The sequence below is a fragment of the Nicotiana tomentosiformis genome, chromosome 8, assembly GCF_000390325.3.
Source record: "Nicotiana tomentosiformis chromosome 8, ASM39032v3, whole genome shotgun sequence".
NCBI classification, from domain to species: Eukaryota; Viridiplantae; Streptophyta; class Magnoliopsida; order Solanales; family Solanaceae; genus Nicotiana; species Nicotiana tomentosiformis.
This window is the reverse complement of record NC_090819.1, coordinates 7,063,947-7,081,542: the sequence shown is the minus strand read 5'-3', so window position 1 is coordinate 7,081,542 and position 17,596 is coordinate 7,063,947. Positions and strand designations below refer to the sequence as shown.

The following is a 17,596-nucleotide window of genomic DNA, read 5'->3' as shown; positions in this document are numbered from 1 at the left end:
TATCTCACGACAGCCTCTTCGGCTCAATTACCTATGATAGTATGATACGAAAGATATGTTACGTTGGTACTCGTTTGAGTAAGGTACCGGGTGTTCGTCGCAGCCCATCTGTTTGGGTCGTGACAGACTCGAGCTCCAACGGCGTCGACAAGCGGCCTTTCGGCCCTGGGCGTCAAGTTGTTGTTATCACCTTGAAGGCCAGCTTCATTGTGGATAGGTAAGGCCATTTAATTGAGATCTCGTCGTTGCTAATCTGAAAAAAAGATATTTTCAAAAACAAGCGTAAAATGGTGTGTTTTGCAAATTCATATCAAATAACCATTGTTATCCTTAGCCCCACGGGGGCGCCAAACTGTTTATCCGAAAAACAGATGAGTTGAATTTGTACGTAGTTCTAAGCGTATGTGGAATAACTTGACACAAATTGTAAGAGTAAGTAGAAATATCGAATATTGACTATAAAGAAAAGATACAAACCGAGTTAAAAGAAAGATGATTTATGAACAAGCAAAATGAAATTATGTATGAAGCTAAAAAGGATAATCTCTTAATATGGGAATGTATCAACAATATTTGAGTTACAGTATATTAATGACCTGATTCCTCTACAGAAATAATAGACATCCCTCTTATAGTGGAGGGATTCTACTTTAGATATAATAAAAAATACATAGTGGGGAACCCATGATAAATCAAGTTTTTCCTAATTTCCGCCGAGATTCTCTCTCTTAGTGCGGCTTTAACGGTTCTTATATCTTGGCTCGATCTTGATTGGACTCGGTATTGGTCTCTGGCTCTGAAGCTTGATACCATCGCTTCTCATCATAGCTCGATTTGGACTCAAGTTCGATAATGACGTCGAGCTCGGTATTTAATCTGACCTCAAAACTCGAAGCTCGTTCGTGCCTTCTTCAAATCTCACCTCAATATTATGAAGACGCTCTTCGATCCATCTTCACCAATCGTACGAAGGTCGAAACCGGTTTTGACCGTATATAGGTAGCTTTATAGAACGTCTACAATATCTGAAGAACATGTAAAATCAATTTTATGGCGCAAATTTAGTTGCCACAAAATTTAATAATAAAATAATAATTACAACGCAACATTGACGGATGCACATTTACATTGATCCAAGTTTTGGCAAAAAGTTTTCACAAAAGTTATATGTAAAAACAAAAACAAAAAAATTGGATTAGCCAATACTTTTTATGATTTAAATAATAATTTATAGATCAATTTACTTGGCTTCGAACAACTCACTTTCATGTTTGTTACTATTAGTGCACCGAAGAAAATAAGTTTTTAGTGACAATATTATTGGCGATCAATAATAGTCGCCACCAAAGGTAATAATCTAGGACGCCTCCCGAATTGGAAACCGACCTAAAATTAAGGTTTCTGGTGACGCTTCTTAGTAGCGACCATTTAGTCGCCACAAAAGATTTTTGGGTGATGCCGTTTAGTGGCAATAATGGAGTCGCCACCAAAAGTAAATTGTTATACTTAGTTCTTTGAAGTAGCTGACTTACCTAAAATCTATTTTGTTATTTATTTTTTGTGAAAAAGTTTAGTCGCCAAAAAACTTAATAATAACAATTCAATAGGGGCAGATACACATTTACATTGGTCCAAGCCTTAACGAAAAATGTTCACAAAAAGTATATGTAAAATAAAAATAAAAATGAAAATAGGTTGGTTTGAGCAATATATATTAGGAAAAAAATTATAATTTAATTAATTTCAATAACTCACTTTCATATTTTTCGCTATTGAAGCACTAAAGAAATTAAAATTTTCAGTATTGGTGGCGACTTTGTTAATCACCACAAAAGGCAAAGCTCTAGGTTGCTCTTTGTGGAAACCAACCTAAAGTACTGCTATATTTAGCCATGTGCAAAAGAATTGATGAGTGGTAATATATGATCTTATATTATGTCGTTGCACTTACATAATATAGTGATTAGGTAACTGTTTAAATAGACTTTTGAGTGTATTATACGAAGACTTGTTTTGTTCCTTTCTTTTCTTTGGTTATATTATATTTTGCTATTAATCTTGGTTATTAGTTGAAATCGAATTTTCTCAGTTATCTACTGAAGCTACTGAAAAATATTAGGTAGTAACAAGTTCTTTTTGATAAGGATATTAGGTTGTAAAAAGTTTTAAAAAAGTCATCCAAAACCTTTTATGCATTTTCTATTCATATTCCTTTGGTTCTGCATTCCATTTGATCTGTATTTCTACGAATGAGATTTTCAAAAGAATTATAATAAAATTTCTTTTTACAATCTTACAATTTTCTTAAAACTAAGTTGCAATTTGACAAATTTAAATTCGGTTTCAGTTATCTACCAACTCGAAATATTGTTTTGTATCAAGGATCTCATTCAAGTACCAAGAGTTGATCTTCTTTAAATAGGATTTAAATTTTTCTTAAATTCTTTTTCCATTACATAGGAGATTAGGAAAGGAAATAGTGGGAATCGAACTCACAATTATTATGTAGAAATTCTCACCGGTACCATTAGACTACATGTCTTTATGGTAAATATGTTAGACTTATATATATTGATCGTGCATAATTTTCTTACACAACCAAATGTAACCTATTGTATTAAATAATCTGCTCTATTTCTAGTTAACTAATCTCACTTTTATAAGTGTTTATCTATAATTAATATTTTTTAGGTAACAAGACAGTACTGTCAATGTATAGAAGTTATACTCCTCTAAATATCGTTGCAACAAAACATCGATCACATGATAAAACATGTAGTATACATTAAAAGAGCCTAAAACTAGTAGAAGTTCTTTAGGTGGATCACTATTAACATCTCATGAACTCTGAATTTTCGAGTCAGGTGTTCGACAAATGTTCAAGTAGAGGCGGAGCTAATAACCTTCTAGCTCCGTCTCCATGTTCAAGTAGAGGCGGAGTTAATAACCTTCTAGCTCCGCCCCTTTATTCAAGGTGACGAGCCAATGTCACCGCTAAGTCCAGCGTCACCAACTCCTCCATTACGGCCGCGCCATTGCCACCACCAACTCTGAATCCCCCACTAATTCCAACTCCAAATCGACCTTCAATTCCTCACCCACTTGGTCCTGCCCCAAAACCCAACCTCCCTCCTATTCCAACATTAGCACCCCACCAACGGCACTTCCTGTTAGAAAAGAATAAACAGAATCAAAGAAAGGCTTCGAGGCGTGAAATCAATATTCTTAAAAGCATATTGTTCGTATATTGGTTTGAAAAATACAAGCAAGTCGCTTTAGGAATTTTCAACAAACCCTATGTGTATTCTTACAGTGGAGCACCCACATGTAAGCAGGGGCGGAACTAGTGCAGTGATGTCATGTTCATCTGAACCCTGTATTTTCAATATGGAACATAAATTCATGGATAAGAATTATCTAAAATAGGAACAAAAAGTAGATATTAACTCATAACTTTAACAATATAATGAGTTCAATACTAAAAATTTTAAAAATTGAACCATAGAATTCAAATCCTGAATACGCCTCTGCATGTAAGGAAGGGAATTCGTCCAAAATTATACTATACAATGGGGTATAATTAATCTTTTTTTTTTTTTTTTGTAAATGTAGACACAACCTTTGAATCCGTTGAAATAAAATATAAAATACTTTGTGTAGCGGTAAAAGTGGTTCAAAAATATCAAATATAGCGTTTTTGTTATTTTTGAATCCTTTAATTACTATAATTTTTGTTTAAATTCAAATGACAAAATATTCTGTTAAAGAAACAAATAAAAATAAAACCTTTATTTTTTAAAATAAAAATAAAACCGCTTCCGCACAAATCCAAAGCGGAGCTGCAGTATTACGTACGGGCTCGAACGACAGTAGCTTGCTTAAATGTTGTATTTGTATTAGTAAATTTATTAATATGTTTAAATATTTAATTACAAATCAAATAATTAAAACGAGCTATGAATTCGATAAAATTTCAAAATTCATAAACTTCAAATCCTAGGTCCTCCTCTGTGACAAATATAAACAAATTGCAATTACATTACGTGCTGCAACTAATCCACCACCATCAGGGGCAGATCTACCTTATGAGTTAGGGATACTACGGTACCCGCTCGCTTCGCTAAAATTCTTACCATGTACATAATATCTCTGTGAAGAAACGTATATATGGATAAAGTGACACTTAAAAGTTACAAAGTGGAAGCGGGTGACATTGGTTCAGCCTTCCCTTTGAAGGCTTTCTTTGGCCTCATGAATGTCATTCCCTGTTGGAATAGCTTCTTTGATTTTTTATTTTTTCTACTTATTAAGATTTCTTTTATTTTCAGTTGAGCCCGAGGGCCTCACCTCTTTTTCGGCTCTTTCCTCCTTTTCTTCCTTTTATTATTTGCTAAGTCTCTCTTCTTCATTTTTTTAAATTTCAGTCCTCATTTTGTTTCAATCATTATACCTTACTTTATGAACAACTATTTTCTATAGGTAATTTGGATTAATTTTAATTAGCATATAAATTTTTTTATTTTTAATGAAACGATATTAATTTATATATTGGAATATAATTTGAATAATATCTTTTATTGGGTTTTGAAAAAAAATTAAATAGCTTGATTGATAGTTGTTTTGAGTTGAATATCATAGGTTGAATGTTGAAGATTTTTCTTTAAAAATAATTGTCATATAACTCAACAATTAAGATGAAAAAATAAACAAAGAACAATACAAGTAAATTAATCTAGTCAAACAAAGAACATATAGTGTAGTTAAGCTACTCTTTAAGCAAATATTTATATTGGAAGCGCTCTTTCATGAAATATTATTTTTCTTTTGCATTTTTATTTAGAATGTGTTTAAATTAAGCGTTAAGAATTTGAACTAAAATCAAACGTATTTGCTTTGTGAATGAAAGGCCTATACAAATTAACCAAAAACTAAGCGAACCGACCCATTATTCCTTATCTGTCTTTGTAGCTACTGACATATATACTCTATGCATAACATGGTGGCACGCGCAACCTTCGAATCCTGGATCCGCCTCTGAGTCCACCATTATCTTAATTCATAATCAGTAACCATTTTTGCATCCTCAATAGAAAATTTTGATAATTTTCTAGCACTAATGCTGCCCATTAAAACTCCAATTAAGAGTATAAAAAGCAGAGGCAAAAGTTTAGCAAACATTTCCAAGTATATGCAAAAGTTTTTCAATTTAAAGGGAAATGCTATAGTTTTGCTGAGAAGTGAAGAACTGAATAGAAGGGATTATATAGATAATTTCCCTCCAATAATAATTAAGTCAACAGCCCAACTGTTACATTGAGTATAATGTTAATGATCAAAATAGTTCATGACTTTCACATATGCTTCTTAAAATCATGGATTTTGAAAAAGCATTTAAATTATAGTATAAAGATTCTTTTACACTATCAGTGAATGTTGACCTATAATAGACGGTCAATTGTTATTTTTATCAGAGTATTAACTAGTAAGTACTTCCTCCGGTCTATAATAAGTGACCATTTGGCCTTTTTATTTTGGTCCAAAGTAAGTGTCCTTTTTACATAATCAAGAATGAATTAACTATAGTTTTTCAAATTTACCCCTATTTACATATCTCAATGTGTCAAGTTAAAAATATGCAAAATTTAATTGAAGGTAATTTTAGTCAAAATACTTATTTGTTTTCTAGGAGTTTGTATTTTATTAAGGGGTGTGCCAAAGACAAAAAAGTTACTTATTGTGAATCGAAAGGAGTAATATTTATCAAGAAATTTACCTGTAATTACTTAATAAATATTATTATAGTGTAAATACTTTTTACCGTCAATGCATAGAACTTAGAACTCTTGGAAAAATGATGTTAATTACGTGCATGTTAAAGAACCCTCGCTAACTATATTATATGAAAAGGAGAGTTACTACTCTAAACCAAAGTTGAGGAATTGATTCATTGGAACTCATTTAACGTGCATATTAAGTTCTTGATTCATGGAAAACAAGTGTCTATTGCTCAAATTTTCGAAGAGTACTTTTGCAGTAACTTTTATTGCAGTAGCAGGGTTGTGCGTTTAGACAACTGACACTAGTTGTATGACTTTTTCTATATATGTTTGATAACTGAATTTGTGAATCCAAAATCATGGATATAGGCAATTATGCACACAATTGTATCACTTATGTGAGGCACAAAATTAAATATTTATACGTCTATAATTGAATTTTCTTAGTTTGTTATATTCGCATGTCTTGTTCCGTTATTACTTGTTATTGGTAATTCCGTAATTTGCTAGCAGTATTTCATTCATATTCTCGTTTGCTGCCTTGGATTTAGTTTTCTAAATATATTGTCGTGATATTACTTGTTATCGGTACCTCTTTTATATTTTCTGTTGATATTTTCGATTTAGTTTTCTAATTATTTGTCTTGTTATTACTTGCTATCAGGGCTTCTTTCACCTTTTTTAGCCGAGTGTCTATCGGAATCAGTCTGACTGCCCTTCCAGGGTAGGGGTAAGACTGCGTACATCATACTCTCCCCATACCCCACTTGTGGGATTATACTTGGGGGTTGTTGTTATTGTACGTTAATTGTCGATTCCGGGGGCAACTGTTTCAAAATTAGATCTAGAACTTCTAGATTTTAATAAATAAATGTACAAACAAGCGGGGATAGCTCAGTTGGGAGAGCGTCAGACTGAAGATCTGAAGGTCACGTGTTCGATCCACGTTCACCGCATTCATTTTCGTTTCAACTTTCGATTTATTTATCAGACTATGAATATCAATTACAACATGGAGCTAAGTCATATCTATCTTTTTATTGGGTTGAGTTAAATTCCATTTTTTATTTTTGTTCATCGCTAATTAGAATTGATTAAGTCATTTTAGTTGAAACTTTGACTTATCCTCAACCTTGAGTATTGGAATAGTTCGCGAAGAAATTTAGATGCGGATATAGAATTTTAATTTGATGGAATCAACATGTTGCGAATAATATAATATTTGTTAAAATTTTAATGTATATCACATTCTGCGTCGAGAAATACTGAATTCGGTTAAGCTAATAAACTACATCCGCCACTAGAATTACACAACATGGGAAGTTCCAAGTTGCCGTCCAGGAAGATGGTATACATGTCGGGCTACACTACAAGAAGGTGTGATATAGGCAGTGATAATGAATAGAACGTCGAATTCACATAACTGATCCCCATAAGTCAAAGCTGTTTAATACTTAGAGAAAGTATATACTATCTACAAGCTAAAGTCGAAAGAAAAAACTGGCTAATTCAAGAATCTTAGCCATATTTTACATAAAGAATGTATGATGTATATTGGTATAAGTGCAAGAAAAGGCATAAATATTGATCTTCAAGATTTGCATAGAGAAAGCTGAGGAAACGGAATCCTAAATCTTCCCTTCTGTTTATTCTTGTTCTTGAATTTGATGTCAGGGGAGGAGGACTTGGGATTGCGTAAAACACAAACATCGCCATTGCAGACGAATTCGCCGGAGTCTGAGGACTCAGGTGAGAAGCAGCTACAGAAATTGAACAAAACCATATATAGTAGGAACCTAAGTAATTATATATCCCGATCAAAGAGCTGACGAAGGGAATGAGCAGAACGAGGAGTCTAGTGGATGCGATTCAACTAGCGGAGACTCTTGGAATAGCTGGAGTAAGAAGTTCCCAAGAGAGCGTCTTTTTGGCGAGTGTCAAGCACATACAGCAAGGATCAAGGGAGATCTCGTTGTTGCATAGCTCAGGCTGAGAACAGATAAAAGAGTTTGTCCTATATTGCTGGTGAAGAAGGGAATAAACACTAAATATTGACAGCTGCAACTATGCCAAAATGGAAGGGTATAATTTCCATGTGAAAATTGCAATTAGAGTCAATTTATAGGAGCAATGATCTACCAACATTTGATTAATGAGTACTCATTATTTTAGCGTGGAAAGAGTCTTCTTTCCTCTCTTTTTTTTAATCGATTTAGCTCCTCTTGGGTTTTACGTGATAACAAGGCTCTATTATACGCAGTCTTACCTTGCATTTCTGCAAGAGGATATTTCTATATCTCGAACCCGTGACCTCCTCCTGGTCACATGACAGTAACTTTACCAGTTACGACAAAGCTCCCCTTGTATTTTACCCTTAGTAATGAAGGTATCTTTATTGCCACAACAATATCATGACATATTTAAGACTACAAGTTTTAATATATTGTTAGTAACATATATAGTATAAATTCAAATCTTTTTGTAGAAGCTAGATAGCATACGCATCTAACATTATTAAAAATAATTAGTTGCAACTACAAAACGTGTGTTGGATACGGTCTTCTCACTGGAAAAGCCAAATTAAGGGCGAAAATCCATATCAATGCATATGTCAAAACTGATGACAGTGCCCGCCGCAAGAGTTGGCTGAGTTGGTTGGGTGAATGTCTTCTCACATGTGAGACCTGTGATCGATTCTTCTCACTAGCAGCCTTCTCAGTCAAAGCTCGTCCGCACCGAGCTTGCTTAGTGTGATTTACATCTTCTGTGTGATTTGTGAGCTACGGCTACAGGTTTCTCTGTGAATTTTCCAAAAAAAAATAAAAAAATCGATGACAGCTGCATGGATATGATACATACAAATGACAAGCATTAGAATAACAGGTGAGAATGTCCAATATCTGTACGCGTTTTGCGTCAGGAAATTTGACATTTTCACCTGTTTTCTTTTTCTTCTCCTTGTCTGGTGTCTCAAACTGCTATCTCTACATTTTCTATGTTTTTTGGTACAAGTGCAACTGCGCAAGAGTGCGAATGCAACGCTTTTTACAACACCAGCCTAATTTTGCGGTTAAGGAAAAGCAAAGAAGAAAAGTACTGTTTGGTATTTGTTTAAACTTTCAAAGTAGTAAATATATATGGCTACATTTTTGGTACAAAAAAAAAACAAATCACATTGTTTCCAACATTGTGCGATTTGCAAAAAGGGGCATTTTTTAAAAAAGTTTGGCAGGGGCTGCCAAGCTTGGCTAATAGAATAGGGGTCCCCAGAATGCCTGTCCTGTGCCTCCGAGAAGAAGCAATGACGGTATCTGAGGAATAAGTATCGGCTAACTCTGTGTCAGCAGTTGCAGTAATACAGAGGATGCAAACGTTATCCGGAATGATTGGGCGTAAAGAGTCTGCACAGTAGATTCACGAGCAAGAGCGTATCTCACGGCTGATTTAACAATATCCATTTTTTCTGGGGAACTTTCATATGAGTGCTTTTAATCCACTATAAAGGTAATCATCAAACCATTTGTGACCAAGGGGAAAAAGAAAAAGGAAAAGAAACTAACAAGATCACACAGCAGCAAACGGAAAATGAGTATCTTCATAAGAGTTTTAAGTATATACTTTAAACCAGTCGATGTACCTAAGTTAAACAAGTAGGCATCATACAGAAGACACCTTCTCGGAAGAAAGTAAACGCCAGACAGACGGAATTTACAAGTTTTACTAGGACGTATTTACACAAGCAGTTTGACTGCATTTTTAGAACGATCCGAATGTATTCTCTCCACTGTAAGTCATGTACAGGAAGCCATCCTCATCTTTGTGTTCCTCATAAATCGCAGACATCATGGCAGCTGTAAAACGACGGAAACCAGACTGATTAAAAACGAAGAAATTTGGAAACGCATAATGACAATTGTGCCAAAATATTGCTCACCTGTGGGAGGAAGGATATTTTTCACAAAGATAAAAATAGCCTTCTCAGCACTAAGCTTTATCCTCTTACGAACAACATACACAAATTGCCCCACAGTCAGATCAGCAGGAACCAAGTATCTGCAATAATTATGATTAACAGACATTTCAAAAAGGAAAATATCATAAAGATAAATGTAAAAGAGCTAGACGCTAACTCAACACTGTTAACAGGAGAATGCAGATGGAAATTAAAACGGAGATATCCCACGTTTATGGAAGTTTGAAGCAGTGTCTTCAATTGCTGCATATCACTATCAAATGAAGAAAACAAAATAAAGAAATCCTTGCACTTCAATTATACACTTTAGAACAGACAATCACACCCTACGTTGCTCGGACTCTCTGAAAATGTCGCCGGATGTGTGTCGGATCCTCCAAAAGTAGTGCATTTTTGGACGACCCGACTCGGGTGCGGCAACATTTTGGAGAGTCCGCAACATAGATCACACCTATCTTGTGCTCTAATCAATCTCATTGCTAGTGCACATTAGTCATCTTTCAACTCGAATTGTAAACACTACATCTTACAATCTTGTACCCATGAAAATACTTACGAGAATCCGTTTATTCTTTAGAAAGACGTATAAGAAATTTACATGTATCACGTCATAGTTCATAAAGGTGCAGTAGCCACCCCAACACTAGCTCAAGAAAATTAAAAACTCATTATCGAACAAAACCATCTTTAGCAACATTGACGATAACCAATCTGAATATAATATTGGACCGAGCGTAGATCACTATCAAGATTACTAACTTCTTCTTGTCAATGTCAGGAATGTCACTTCTTTCAGCCTTCTCCACAATAACCTAAATTCCAGGAAGAGAACAATGAAAAGCAGATTTAACAAGGCATATAAAATGTCTAGCTTTAAAAAAAAAAAAAGCAACACTGTGAGAGAATAGACAAAATTGCATTGGTACCGGTATTCTATCAGGATACTTCTCCCTGATACGAGCAGCTTCGGCCTGTCGCCTTTCTGGAACAGTGCAACACAGAATTAATAAGACAGATAGATAATGTTAGACAAAAGGAAAGACAAATGTTTACATACGCAATGTCTATAATTTATAAGGTAGGCGATGGCTATAATGAATTTTAAAAAAGAAGCCACAAAATTTTGAAGTAAGAGAGAATACAGACAGGTAATGACAGCAATATTTTTGCAGATTATCAAGCGATTAACGTACTGTGATATGAGCCAAGTACTTCTACTAGATTGAGGACACTGACTCGTTACAAAAATGATATTTTTCCTGTTAATTCTGCACGCCACTTTTCGCCATTTAATTCCTTTGTATAAGTACTACTTTGCCGCTTGCATCAAAATTTTCGCAAATCTTTGAGGGGTCGTTTGGTTTGAAGAGAAGTTATGCTGGGATAGTTATCCCGGTATTATTTTTTATTGACTGTTTGGTATGTTGTATTAATCCTGGAATTCTCAATTTTACTGAGGATAACTTATCCGGAGATTACCATTTCACCATCTTGCAGGTAAAAGTTATCTCAGTACTATTTTTAATCCTAGGATAACTTATCCTAGGATTAGTAACCAAACAAGGGATAAAGCGGTACTAAATTTTATCCCATGAGTATTTTTGCTTATCCATCATACCAAACGTCCCCTTGAAAGTGCAATAATCCACACAAAAGACACACAAAAGACACACAGTCCAACAGAAGCTTATAAAATAAACAAACTTATAATTATATAGCCATGTAAAAAAGAGCAGCCCAGTACACTAAGCTCTCACTATGGCCAGGTCCGGAAAGGGCCGGACCACAAAGACATATTATACTTCATTTCTGCAAGAATTCCAACTCTCAACTGCACAAAATAAACTACTATGAATTCACAAGGGAACATAACAAGAAAGGTCCAACTAAACAAGCCCCCCCCAAAACCCCCTTAAAAAAAACCCCAAAAATAAGAATAATTATTAGTAGATCAAACAAATTATTGAGCCAAACAAGTTAAAGATCGGATCTTGGAACCAAAAATACAATAATAATAATACCAAGTGGGTGTTCCAATTTGAAGGAGCTTTTGGCCATGGTGATGAGTGAATGGTCCTAGTAAATTAGGTTAGCTCTGCAATTAACAGATATAAAAGGAAATTAGGGTTTTGCCGAAAAAGGGAAAAGAAAGGAACTTCAAAGGGAGGAAGATGAAAGGATCTTACCGAGGAAATTCGTCAATTGTGAAGGTTGAACAAACAAAACTCTTTATCAAATGTCACTTTATGCTGCTACGGTGCCGTTTTGAACTAGTATTCCTTTTAGCATATTTTATGTGACAGTTTTTGTGTTGGAAATTTAAACTTCCTGCTTTACCCTATGCATTTGGACATAAAACAATTTTAACTTTTCGAAATAAAATTTATATATTTAAAAATTATATAAAAAATATTATAAGTTATAATAATTAATAATTTAAATATTTAAAAGGTATATAAAAAAATTTATGGTCAAAAAATAATTTGTTTGATTTTATTTTTGAGTCAAACAACTTCATAAGAATTCTTTTTTCCTTTGTCTATTTTTTTCTCTTTTGACTAATCTACTCTACTTGTTGTAGCGCTTTATGTACGTTATGTTCTAAGTGACAAAGAAGATATATATATATATGTGAACAGTAACAAGAAACGAGCGAATTCATTGAATGGCGGCTTCTCTTCTTTATTATTTATTTTATTTTATTTTTCACTCGGTATTCAAAACCTGTATTAAAATCCAACATAATTAATCGGATTTGCACGAAAAGAAGATCTATTAAAGGAAAAGTACTTTTTATACGGATTTTTTTTCATTCTCAAATACAAATCCGAGACTCATATCAAATTTCACCTTAAAGGGTCGTCATTTTTTGATATAGTATTTGAAAAACACATCCTATTTATTACCCACCCGAATTGAAAATTATTTCCCTTATCCTAAGTTATGAAATTATTCTTTCTTTTCTCTACTTTATTTAAATTAATAAATGGTTCTATCATCATGCTGAAGAATTTGTCTAGCTAGTTTACCACACTAAAAATTGCATGTAATGTTGACTATATATTGTATAACCTTTTCGACAATCAGCAAACATTGTAATTTACGTTAAAGTAATTCATATAATTTCTTATAATTAACATCTTAAGATTACAAGTCAAATAAATATAATAAATGATGTCATTTGCAAAAGCCTAAAGAACGTGCTATCACGTCGTTTGTCTATATTGATAGAGTTATAAACACCTTTTTAGATTTTTTATTATTCTGAAAGTTTGTCTATATTGATAGAGTTAATTAGGGTGACTAGATTATTCTGGCTAAGCAAAAAGTCATTATCATCAGAGCTTCATCGAAGTCACCTTGAAAATTTGGTTTTATATTTGTAAACAAGGGTTAATGTATGATAAAAACTATGTTTAAGCTCAATACGATAATGTAAATTATGTCAAAAAAAAATACACGTGAATTGCAATAAATAGCCCTAATTAATAAGTAATGTATGACAATCATCCGATTCTTAATTAATTAGTTTAAATGAAACACTATTTTGATTGTATGCTCTTTTTTGTTTAACTTATCCGATATTCAAAATACACAGACCCTGACTCAGTCGCAGAATCGCAACGAATTTCAGGTTTAATTGAATTACGTTGTTGAAGAATTATATTGCATATATAAAATTGGGCAAACGTAATTTTTTTCCCCTTATTTATAGTATAAGCTAATGAGTTCCCTTGATATAGGGAAAGTTTTCTTTGTTGTGACAAAATTTGTAGTTCAAAATTGCTTTTGGTTGTTGAGGTTTTGAATTCCTTTACTAAAATTCTTGGCTCCACGCCTCGACTAATTTAAATTCACGTTAGATAGGCCCACTAAAAAGCAAAGTACTTCCTAACAAGAATTTCTCTAACTCTCATTATATAAGACCGTCAAGCTTTTCTTTAATACAAAAATAAAAGACTAAAATAAACATGAAGTCTATTATTTAAGACATCTCTAGGACTAAAGTTAAAGTCTTTCTCTCTTCTTGATTGCTTACACATTTTCTCTCATTTGGCTCTCTGCTGAGAATCCCATTCATGTATAGACAGGACTAAAGTCTTTGTGATATATGCAGATATCAAATCTCAAGTAGTAAGCTAGCTCTTGCAAGTTCCAATTGAAGAAAAAAGTACATTTTTGGTAAGTAAGTCTTGCTTATATGCATAATCTATTATAGTGTCTATTTATCTGTAACAACTCAACCCCTTGTTTTGCTTGTTCGTATTCTAAATTGTGCTTTTGATATGTTTATATGCCTATTAGTCTCAGACTTGTTTTGTCTTTTTCTTTGATCGAGGGTCTATCGAAACAATATCTCTATCTCACACAAGGTAGGGGTAAGATTTGCGTACACACTACCCTCCACGAACCTCATTTGTTAGATTACACTGAGTGTGTTGTTGTCATTGTACGCCTATTTATGACTTGATGGTATTGTTTGAATTGAGACTCGAGGAGTTTAGACATCTTTTGGGAGAAAGAAAAAGGGATTCTATTTTTACATAATTTCTTTTTTTTTTGAATTAATGCATATATGCAACTTGGTTGACTTGATTGAATTTTGTGTTTTTTTCAGAAGATGACTTCATCAAATGAAGGGACATATAATTTCAAGAATGAAGAATTTCAAGAAGAAGATATTTGGGGTACTAATAATAATAGTGTTATTGAAAAAAGCCAACTTAGTTCCAAGTTCATAACCAGTAAAGATCAGCCATTTACTTTGAATCAAAGGAGGCAAATACCAACTGCAGCCAAGATTATGATCCCAAAGTCAAACAAGAATTCAATTAAAGAATTTAAAATAGTTCAACACTCAGCCCCTGTGAAAATACCAGATTGGTCAAAAATTTATGGGACAAGTTTAAAGAAAGATATTGGTAATTTTGTGACAAATAATAGTTGGGAAAGTGATGATCAAGAAATTGAAGAAAATGATGAAGGAAATATAATGCCTCCACATGAATGGCTTGCTAAAAGATTAGGGAGAAGCCAAATTTCTTCATTTTCAGTGTGTGAAGGTGTTGGAAGAACATTGAAAGGCAGAGATCTAAGCAGGGTAAGAAATGCTGTTTTAACCAAAACTGGATTTCTTGAATAGCATATGAATTATCATCAATGCTCATTAGAGGGGGGAGGGGGGAGTTGAATTGGGTCCCACTTGAATCATGGTTGTGGTATTAAAAATCTTTCTTTTTTAAATAAAAAAAAAACAACAAATTACGTGATTTCTTTTCATCTGTATGCAAATCTTGAAAGTCCGTCGATACACATACTGGTGAAAGATGACAAGTAACAAGTGAAAATAATCTAGATCTGTACAAGCCGGCTGGAGGCTCAAAAATTGTAGTTCCTTTTTGTACATTTCTAATTTTTTTTAATTTTTTTTACTTCACGAGGTAATCTTATAATTAAAGGGAACCAAGAAAAGAAAGACAAAATAGGGGGAAAAAAAAAAAAAAACAAGCCGCATTGTGTGTGTATAATTATCTTGGTGGCTTTGTAATGTTGCTAGGAGAATAAAGATCCTTTTTATGGAGCAAGCAAGCAATGATTTTGAGTCATGTTCTTTTATCATTGTGCACATGATTATGTAAAATTTTAATTTTGGAGTTTGGTCTCCCAATTTTATTTCTTTGCTGTCATAAGCAGCTAGTGGATGGTGAAATTATTTAAATATGATCAAGTACCTACCATGTAAATGCCTTTATATTTTTTAATGACGAGAGAACAAAAGTTTACTATTAATCTTCATCCGGTTGGACAGGCGAAATGAGGCCACCCTAGTCCATTGAATATTCTAATTCGGGCAATCAACATCATACACCCTACTGAAATAGATTTTGCCGAAAATCAGCTATATCCAATCTAGACCTATTAATGCGCTAAATACATATAATTTTCTTATTCTCGAAACTCAAAGACACAAAATCTTGAATTAAAGATGTAGAGATCCTAATCATACCATCACAATTCACGACAGAACATGACAATATTTTCAAGAAAAAGTTTTGTGTTGTTATTCTTTTCTGGTGGCCAGTTATTATAGATTATTTTAGAAAGCTCGTAGAAACAAGTTAGTATATGCTTTAGAATGGGGCAGGCAGAGATATGGCTATCCTGCAAGCAGATGCGGACCTACACTAAGGTTGGGGGATCACCGGTATCCAAAAAATTTTACAAAAACTCTATATATATACTTACAAATGTATTCAAAAAATAGACAGATATTAGCATAGGCCCCGTATCAATTTTTATGAGCACTGATATATTTATATTAAATGTTATAGTGTCCCTGTGATCTCCGAATCCTGGGTCCGCCTCTGCCTGCAAATAGGCCATTGATTAACTATTTCTTCTTTTGGTTCATAATGCTTACAAATGCAAATATTATTGACCAATTGATTCATGTTAATTGAAGAGTAGACGTACTGGGTACGGATTCGAGTTCTGAGAATGAAAAAAATTGTTGAAGAACACTTTCCTTTTAATGAGTTTCACGGGGGATGAATTCACGTTAATAAGGCGAAAAGAAAGAGGTGAAGTAACATTTGATTGAGGTGGGGTTGGCCTTCTTTCAACAAACAAATCAAATACTTAAATCTTAACTGACTCAAACATAGACAAGGAAATAATCTTCTTTTGTAAAGTAACTTCTTGAAATTAATGTATTAATTTGTTGCAAATGTTCTATATCCAGTCTTAACTACTTTAATTATATCTAACATCAATTTGTTCATCTTATTTCTAGCCTTTTCTTTTCTTGAATAAGTGTGGTGGGAGGTGGGGTCGGAAATAGATTATTGAGTAAATTTTATGGATGGTTTTTTAACTTTGTGTTCATTATGCAAAATTTATTTTTCTTCTTTTGTTACGTAAAAATTATTTAACTTTGTGTTCATTACCTAAAAGTTATTTTTCTTTCTTTTGTTATACAAAAATTATTTTACTTTGCTATGTTTATCACAAAAGTCACTTTGACCAGATTTTATAATATTTTTACTTGAAAGTCTATTATACCCTTGACATTATATATCCTCTCATTTATGTAATGTCTTCTATATTATATACTATATAATATATTTTTAACTAGGTAATTTACTTATAATTAAAATAACTTTAAATTATTTTATTTATTATTTTTATAATATATCCATATATTTAATTTTTTCACGGAACTCAATTTGTTTAATCATATTTAAACATGAACATATTTTAAATCTAAAAACCATAAAAAATATTTATTTGAAATAATAACAAACAGATTTGTTTAACAAATGATAATTTTTTTTATAGTCAATACAAATTTTGAAAAAAAATTCAAAGATATTTGTATTTAATATTAAGATTTTTAAAGCTTTATCTGTTAATATTATTTATTTGAAAGTATTAATCTGATGTGTCATTGTGCTAAATATAGGTATTTTATTTATTAGATTAATGTGTATGGCTTGGCTGATCATTAAAAATATTTCATTAAGCATGGTTAAGAATGTGGACTTGAGATTTGTTCACGGTAATATTTACTGACAAATTTAATAATGCTACTTATATATCTTGAAAATTACCGTTAAGTAAAATAAATAAAATAATATCAAGTTATTTTAATTATAAGTAAAATACCTGGGTAAAAGTATATTATGTAGCATAAAATATAGAAGGTATTACATAAATTGGATGATTTATAATATCAAGGGCATAATAGACTTTTCAGGTAAAAAATTTGTAAAATCTGGTCAAAGTAATTATTGTGATAACTAGAGCATAGACAAATGATTTTTGTGTAACAAAAGAAAGAAAAGTG

At 32.7% G+C, this 17,596-nt stretch overlaps 2 protein-coding genes and 1 non-coding gene across 4 annotated transcripts; 2 read left to right on the top strand and 1 right to left on the bottom strand.

Annotated features, from left to right (window-relative positions):
• Window positions 1-6,660: 6,660 nt before the first annotated feature.
• Window positions 6,661-6,733, top strand: TRNAF-GAA (transfer RNA phenylalanine (anticodon GAA)). Its single transcript has one exon. It is a non-coding gene; the product is annotated as a tRNA-Phe (tRNA).
• A 608-nt stretch (window positions 6,734-7,341) lies between these two features.
• Window positions 7,342-11,985, bottom strand: LOC104095760 (autophagy-related protein 8C-like). 2 transcript variants are annotated; one of them, XM_033655986.2, is made up of 6 exons: window positions 11,772-11,930; window positions 10,677-10,732; window positions 10,510-10,562; window positions 9,712-9,830; window positions 9,541-9,628; window positions 7,342-7,537 (listed from the first exon to the last, which is right to left on the bottom strand). In XM_033655986.2, exons 1-6 carry the CDS (start codon window positions 11,806-11,808, stop codon window positions 7,369-7,371), a joined length of 522 nt encoding a protein of 173 aa, XP_033511877.1. In that variant the 5' UTR covers window positions 11,809-11,930; the 3' UTR covers window positions 7,342-7,368. The 2 variants fall into 2 exon arrangements, with proteins under 2 accessions (XP_033511877.1, XP_009600249.1); XM_009601954.4 differs by lacking the exon at window positions 7,342-7,537 and adding an exon at window positions 11,937-11,985 and having other exon boundaries at window positions 9,355-9,628; window positions 11,772-11,845.
• A 2,386-nt stretch (window positions 11,986-14,371) lies between these two features.
• Window positions 14,372-14,893, top strand: LOC104095761 (protein S40-1-like). Its single transcript, XM_018770630.1, has one exon. It carries the CDS (start codon window positions 14,372-14,374, stop codon window positions 14,891-14,893), a length of 522 nt encoding a protein of 173 aa, XP_018626146.1.
• The last annotated feature ends 2,703 nt before the right edge of the window (window positions 14,894-17,596 follow it).

Coding starts and splice junctions, on each gene's coding strand:
- LOC104095761 (XM_018770630.1), top strand. CDS start 14,372: ATGACTTCATCAAATGAAGGGACATATAATTTCAAGAATGAAGAATTT.
- LOC104095760 (XM_033655986.2), bottom strand. CDS start 11,808: ATGGCCAAAAGCTCCTTCAAATTGGAACACCCACTTG. Junction 10,733..11,771: donor CAAATTGGAACACCCACTTG/GTATTATTATTA, acceptor GCACTGTTCCAG/AAAGGCGACAGGCCGAAGCT. Junction 9,629..9,711: donor AAATATCCTTCCTCCCACAG/GTGAGCAATATT, acceptor GTCGTTTTACAG/CTGCCATGATGTCTGCGATT.